General features: G+C 37.6%; 1 protein-coding gene across 1 annotated transcript; it reads left to right on the top strand.

Annotated features, from left to right (window-relative positions):
• Window positions 1-440: 440 nt before the first annotated feature.
• On the top strand, window positions 441-3,583 carry LOC145093141 (putative indole-3-pyruvate monooxygenase YUCCA4). Its single transcript, XM_079031209.1, has 4 exons — window positions 441-1,194; window positions 1,815-2,063; window positions 2,156-2,281; window positions 3,053-3,583. The coding sequence occupies exons 1-4, from the start codon at window positions 571-573 to the stop codon at window positions 3,254-3,256; spliced, it is 1,203 nt and encodes a 400-aa protein (XP_078887335.1). The 5' UTR covers window positions 441-570; the 3' UTR covers window positions 3,257-3,583.
• The last annotated feature ends 4,574 nt before the right edge of the window (window positions 3,584-8,157 follow it).

The raw sequence follows: 8,157 nt of genomic DNA, 5'->3' as shown, positions 1-8,157 counted from the left end.
GACCTCTGGCACCCTACTCTTTAGACCTCATAGCCTTAGTAAGACTATACGCGTGTAGTGCAAACGACGCATAATGCGAGAGGTGGTGGTATTGGCTTATAAATACAATTCAACTACACACAATAAAACATACAGTCATCCACATAAATGTATTTATAGCTTTCCCTCCTTCATCACTTTGCTCCTTCACTACACTTCACGTCATACCCCCTCCCCTTTTCTCTGCTCAGAGAAGCTCAGAAGAAAGACCTTGAGAAAGTGAACCAAATCCTTTCCTTAACCTTCACGCCTCCATATTTACACCTCTCGTTTCTCTCACTTCTCATAAAACCCTCTTTCTCTATCTACATTTAAATACCGTCAGAAAGACTTACTCCCAACCAACGCACATTTCCATTCACTCATTTAAACTCCCATTAAACTCATTTAAACTCACAGTCTTTGAAGTAAACGAGAAGAGAAGCAGAGCATTTCTTGGATAACGGAGGGGTTTCTGTTGGTTTCTCATTGAAATATCCTTCTTCTTCTTGATTTCTGTTGTGGGTTTTCATCTTTCTTGATAAATCTTTGATGGGTTCTTCTGAAAAAGATCAAACGTTTGTGAAATTTGATGGGCCAATCATTGTGGGTGCTGGCCCTTCTGGTATAGCGGTTGCAGCTTGCCTTAAGCAAGATGGCATCCCTTCTCTTGTTCTTGAGAGAAGTGACTGCATTGCATCTTTATGGCAACATAAAACTTATGATCGTTTAAAGCTTCATCTTCCTAAACAATTCTGTGAGCTTCCATTGTTTGGGTACCCAAAGAACTTCCCAAAATACCCCACGAAAAAACAGTTTGTTTCCTACATGGAGGCGTATGCAAAGCACTTTGAAATCAAGCCCAAGTTCAACCACTCAGTGAGTAAAGCTGAGTTTGACGCTCAAGTCGGTGTTTGGAGGGTGAATACGCAAGACACTGTTTATGAATCTCGGTGGCTGGTGGTGGCTACCGGAGAGAATGCGGAGGCGGTGTTGCCGGAGATTCAAGGAATCGAGAAGTTTGAAGGGGTTGTTAGACATACGAGTGAGTACAAGAGTGGATGTGAGTTTAGAAAGAAAAGGGTTTTAGTAGTTGGATGTGGGAATTCTGGCATGGAGGTTAGTTTAGACCTTTGCCGTTACAATGCAAGCCCCTTTATGGTTGTTAGAAACTCTGTAAGTTCATCATCATCACTCTCTTTCTTTTCAGTGAGTTTTTTCAGTGTTGTGTGTGTATTAGGGAATTATTGCTCTAATAGTCTAATTCTAAATGTCAAAGTCAATTACATTCCCTTTTTTCTCCACTTTATCAAATGGGTATTCTTTTAATTTAAAAAAGATTACTACTTGAAAACTCAAAAAACATCCAAATATCTTGTGTCTTTATGCGAGCTTAATGATTATTTTCATGTGGGTACCTCTTGAATCTTTTTCTTTTCTTGTTTATAATCACTAAACTTTATGTTTCTCCATCTGGGTATTTAATCTTTTTCCTAAAAAATCCTTTCTTGATATGGAAATTTCTTTTAGTCATATCAAAATCCTTAAAAACCCTCTCTATTTAATAGTTTAATGATTATTTTCATGTGGGTACCTCTTGAATCGTTTTCTTTTCTTGTTTATAATCACTAAACTTTATGTTTTTTCATCTGGGTATTTCATATCAAAATCCTTAAAAAACCCTCTCTAGTTAATGAATAGTGGCAATCCTTTTCACTATTCTAATGCCATAAAGGCTTTCTTGAAGTAGTTTGACTATTGGGGATATTCATATGGTTGGTTTAATGCAATTACAGGTTCATATTCTACCTAGAGAGATGTTTGGATTCCCAACATTTGGAATTGCTATGGGACTTCTCAAATGGCTACCTCTTAGGATGGTTGATAAATTAATCTTGTTTATGGCCAATTTAACACTAGGAAACACCGATAAATTAGGCCTAAGGAGGCCTAAAATTGGCCCCCTTGAGCTCAAAAATGCCACCGGTAAAACACCCGTACTTGACACGGGAGCTTTATCTCTAATCAAATCCGGTAACATCAAGGTAACTAATGAAAGATTCACCTACACATGCAATAATGAGTTGTAAAAGTACAATTCATAGATCTTATTTGTGTTTTATTGGAATGTTTGTAGGTTGTGGAACAAGGAGTGAGAGAAATAACTAGAAATGGGGCCAAATTCATGGATGGTCAAGAAATTGCATTTGACTCGATTGTGTTGGCAACGGGGTATAAGAGCAATGTGCCATTTTGGCTCAAGGTAAATAGCATGGCATCCATTTAGCTATTTTATCAAATAATGTATGAAATAATAAGTAGGTATGAAATAAGTGTATGTGATAAAAGAAACATGTTTCAAAATTTGTACATTCCATATAATACTTGTAATATATTTGTTTATTAATTGAATTTTATCTTATTCTCCATCTCACATCACTTTCAAGTCTTACACATCTAGAAGCCTACAAAATGGTTCTTAGTAGCCAAAAAGGTGAAAAACTGATGGCACTTGTTTGGATGATTCTCAATCTATTAACATTTTTGTTGTCATTTTATGATGTGTTAACGTCAGCAAGTATTTTCACGATTATATATTTTTCAATTTTAATGTCCTTTCCCTTAAAATGTTTTAAAAAACTTACAGAAATTAAGTTTCTAAATCGAGAGTAATGTACAACTTTTGATCCATATCCTACTAGTCATTGAATTATTTTAGTTCTGACTTTAGAAATTTCTTCTCTGGGAGTAATGATCACCATAAAATTTTCTTTCTTTTAGAAAAAAATCATAATTGAAATATATGGTGCATATGATGATCTCATTAGGTTCTCCTTTGATAATGAGTTGTGTCAGTGACTATGGCCCACATCTTTCAAATATCTTTATGGTGAATAATTCATAAACTAAAACTTTTTTTTTTTTTAACTTCTTGTATCTTGTACTCTAAATTTTTGGTAGTTAAATATATTGAATTTGTTGTATTAGAACATTACATCTTACGTTTTATTGTTTTTGTTCTTGTTCGATATAGGGAAGTGACTTTTTTACTGAAGATGGAATGCCTAAAATGCCCTTTCCAAACGGTTGGAAAGGGGATAACGGGTTATACACGGTTGGGTTCACTCGAAGGGGTCTTCTTGGAACGACATGTGATGCCCTTAATATTGCCAAGGATGTTTCTAGTCAATGGTGGTCAACGACTTGCAACATTAAACAAGAGTTTAAATCAAAGTGATGTACCAAACTACCAATATTGGAATAAAATGAACAAAGAAAGTGACATAAATTGCGTTTTATTTTTCTTTAGAAGGTGGATGGGTATGGTAGTATTTAGTATTTACTTAGGGGTATTATTTCCTAGTTGAAATATTTACCAAACACATTGTGTTATAGGGTGTTCTAACTTTGAGTGCTCTTTGATTATTTCTTGGAGGGGTGATGGGTTAGAAATGTAAATTAACAAGTTTTGTAGTTCACTCTTTTGTTTTTTAATCTTTAAATGCATGGCTCGGTTGTATTGTAAATACCATGCCTTCAATAAAGTTTTCCTTTTTATGCTTTACCCTTTTTAGATCATACTTCATACTACCCAAAGAAATGTTTGAAGATATAATGGTAATTTCATTATACTTTTCAATTATGGAAACACAATCAACTGCTTGACTATTGATTAATAGGTGTGGATCACTAATTCAGATGCTATAAAGAAGAGATGGAGTTTTTTATTCCTCCAACTTTGATAAGCCTTCTTTCAATATACCATAACTGATTAGCAGTAAGCTCAGAATCATTCATCGGCTGATCGTGCCTTCCTAGAAGAGCCTTTTCCCTCTATGAAGTTAAAGAAGCCATTTGATGATGTGATAAATGACAAGGCCCTCACCCTGGCATATTCATCTATAAGTTTCCTAAAGAACTTTCATCTGCTCCTTTTTTAATACTCCAAATTCTGCCTTCATGACTTCAACACTAGCCTTCATATAATCATATTGTTGATCTGCTCCTGAAAACCGTCTTTCATTTGGGAAACTTTAAGTTACATCTCAGGACACGTGGTCTTCAATTCAAAAAACGGCAGAATGTAGCCTATTGTGTTGTTGCCGTTGTAAGAGAAGTTGTGACAAAAGGTCATGCCTTTTTGAGGCGATCATATGATTTTTTTTAACTACATGGTATCAAGTTTTCCATCTTTTGGTCAATTTAGGGCTTTCTATAATAGAAGGGGACCACCAACTATTTATCCAATCTTAGGACCAAGGAGTTAATAGTATTTGCCACGCCCCCTCTTGATTAAGCAGCCACCTCTTGATTAAGCAGCCATGTAGGGGCGTACTAGGAAGTCACATCCGACCAAATGCTTTATGTAGTATTTCTAACCGGTTTCTGCCGGTGTAATTTTCGGACTTTGTCTTGGAAATCTTTTAAGTTAAGCTACACACTTTTGCTATTGGTGTAACTTATAATTACAGTCATAGTCGTTATTATGAACCTATATAAGATTTATCAGTAATTCCATGTTGTAATATTGATTAATCTAATTACGGGAGAGGTGTCTAGAATGGTTACATTGGCTTGGTTGTTGGATTTCATAAAAGCTATATGCCGAAATGATCTTGCCTCCCAACTGTCATGTCTGGCTGATCCTTGTTTGATAGATCTATCAGTATTCAATTGGATTAGTGATAGGTCTAGCCTATGTTACCAGATTGTTGTAGAAATTAATAAGTTATAGTATTTTAGGTTAATATTCGTTAGGCGTGTTACCCGTCTGTTGGATCACCAATCTGATCTGATCGCCTGGATCCTATCAGTCGTCTAAGTAACTATCCAGGTGAGTCCATCCCACTATATTATGTATTCCAATATATATCCATGTATGTTAAGATATAGAAACTATATGTATAGAACCCATAGTATAGTTTTCTATGTGGTTGTAGAGCCGAATATGTAGTATCTATGTGTGTGATTGTTGATATGCTTATAAGCTATTACGAATTAGTTAGACGACGATGGTGGAGCGACAAAGAGGTCAGGAGCCTATAGGCCCACTTGTTAACGAAATGAGATGTAGGCCGTAAGTACACATTGATACATGTTTACGAAATGGCATGTAGGCTGTAAGTACACGCAGACTCGTGTTGAAGACAAAATGGCGTGTAGGCCATAAGTCTAAAATACATATATTATTTGTATGCATGTATGTGTATTGTGGTATATTGTATATTATGGGAACTCACTAAGCCCAACGCTTACCCAGTTGTTATAAATATTTTTCAGGCACTTCTTTGGTTCGTGGCAGGGCAAGGTTCGACTATACTCATGCGCACTCGCAATCATATTTTCCGCATTATACTTTGATGTAATTGAATATTTAATAAATAAAAATGAAAATTTTGGTTTGAAAATTTTGGACGTAACAAGTTGGTATCAGAGCCCTAGTTTGAAGGAATTTGATGAACACTCGTGTGACTCTAGACTCAAACTAAGGATCTGGATATCTTAAACAAAATTTTTATAATTGAAATGATATAAAGAGGAAAAGAATGCAATGTGTACAGTCGGTCGAAGCTCGGAAAGGAAAGTGATTCCTAAAATATCCATATTTGTTATGTTTGCTCATATGTGAAATGTTAGAAATACATGCTAGTATGTAGACAAATGATCTTTTCGGGAATTGTTGTTTAGAATTGCCTGATAACTTAGATGCCTTATCGCCTAGGGATTTACTTGTTAATTGCTGCTTAGAAACTATATTAATATTAATTAGTTATTTGACAAATACATTAGATTGCATGCTCCCAAATTTAAATAGTTCTAGATTGTTTGATTTAGCGCTATTATGTAGCTCTTGTCTGAATCCAACCGTTGTAATGTTGGATCATTTAGTCGACAGACTGTTTGATTTTAGCACCATGCAATTCTATTCGTCCGATAATTAGTTAATATTACTAGAAGTTCTTTCTCAGTCGATAGTAGAGTGAAGCGGAAAGAATCCTAGAAGGAGAGTCTAGGAAATATAATATGACACATAATAGGACATCGGTAAGAACGTAATATCCTAGAAAAAGTGTAGGAAAGAGAGTAGTTTAACCATTGAACATTGTGCGCGCGAAAAGCCATGATATAGGAGAGTGTAGTAACTTAGAAACATTGGGATAATTATTGGAATGAGCATAAACATATATGGAAAGTAGTTAAGGGTCCATACTACTGGAAGTACAGGGTTCATACTTGAATCAAGAAGATTCACAAGGTTACTAAGAAGCTACGGAGGATTGATCGTTACCCTAAAATAGTTTATAGATTCATATTAATCTAACACTGACTATATCTCCAGAATGGTAATGATCACGAGGGGAAGCGGTTCGGGTTTTGGATCTAAAGGGCTAAGGCCAAGCGAGACTGACATTCGCGAATGGATAGAAGCACCAGTACCAGCCGCCATAAGAGAAATAGTTCTAGAGATGTTTGGATCTATCAATACCGAACTAATCGCCATGTTTAATGAACGGTATGTTGTCATAGCTAGCACCACCACCGCAACAACCACTACTGTCGTTGCTGCTGCAGCCTCACCTAGGGACAAGGAGGTGCCCTATATAGATTTCAATAACACAAAACCTCCAGAGTTTGAAGGTGTCAGATATCCAATTGTTTCAATGAGATGGATCTTTGATGTAGAAGAATGCTTTTACACTTGTGCCCGCCCAGAAAAATTGAAGTTTAGGTATGCACAGAATCTCCTATGTCATGGAGCGAAGGATTGGTGGAACTTTGTCACAAAGGATTATTCACCAGCGGAGAAGTGTGTGGTGTCTCGGGAGCAATTTGTTGAGCAGTTCAGAGAGGAGTATGTTCCATTGGTAGAAAGAGAGCGACTAGCCCAAGAATACTTGTCGCTCAAACAGACAATCGAATCGGTGACAAAGATCACCAAGATGTTCACAGAGAGGGCCTTATTCTGCCTAGAATATTCTTCCTCAGAATTGGTGCAGATTTCTTGATACCTAAGCATACATGTTAACGTATCCCATTAGGAATACGTCAAAGATAATGAGACTGTTATCTAAGGATGACCTAGTCAATGGTCGCTACTTCGTAGGTTCTAGGCCCATGCCCTCGCCTCTGCAGCCTCGCACTTATGTCTCGGAGTCCTAGCGCCAAGACAAGGACTAGCACGAGAAACTCTGGTCTACAGCAACAAAAAATAGTACCGGATGACTCCCACGGAGACATGTGTAGCGCTTAAAAGGCTTCACTATGGTAGTTCTACACCAATAGTGAGAAACCGCTAGTGGAGCATGACCTGTCAATAAGACGCCTCCACATCCTATCGAATCAGAAAGGAGAAAAGGTATTGTCGGGGGTCTATGCCCTCAACGATAGGTATAAAAAAACCCTTCTCCTCCAAGAGAAGGGATCTCCTCTTTCTCCCTCTTAAGTTAAACCCTAATTCTCTCATCTGATATTGACTAGACCGTCAGAGCATCGTTAGGGGATCCCCTCCCAAACGAAGACTGACATCTATCATTTCTTTGCAGTGATTCTCAAGCTTAACCCACACAAGACATCCGGTAATGGAGTTAAGTCCCGGCGACATATCCCAACATCTGGCGCTATCCGAGCGTGTACTTAGTGCTACACAACATGTAAAACGACACTAAACTTTGGCAATGTCGGATGAAGGACTCGGGCCGTCGGATGGTGGTGAACTTGCCCTAGTCAGACCCATGTTTCCGTCAGATGGCACCGCTTCATCTACAATAGAGAGGTAAATATCTTCTCAAGCACCAACAACGTCAGCACCCAATTTTGTGACGGAACTCATACCCAATCCATAACAACCGTCACCCATCACCACAACCGACCGTACGACGAAGTCTGATACCAGTACAAAGAATGTCCAGTCTCAGCATAGTATTGGCATACACCAAGACTAAAACGAGATCTTCACCATCAAGAAGCAGCGCAAGAGACACGAACGCCACCAGACAGATAATGGGTTAGAAATATTTTCTCGGGGTATACTCAACATCGAATTCTCACGAAAAGACCCAAGACCCCACAATTGGAATCCCAGAGATCCACTCGTAATTACTGCCTGCATATGCCAAAAGCAAATCCATCGTGTCTACA

The sequence above is a fragment of the Lactuca serriola genome, chromosome 3, assembly GCF_051521515.1.
Source record: "Lactuca serriola cultivar US96UC23 chromosome 3, Lser_US96UC23_V15, whole genome shotgun sequence".
Classification (NCBI taxonomy): domain Eukaryota; kingdom Viridiplantae; phylum Streptophyta; class Magnoliopsida; order Asterales; family Asteraceae; genus Lactuca; species Lactuca serriola.
This window is presented reverse-complemented; position numbering and strand designations above follow the sequence as displayed.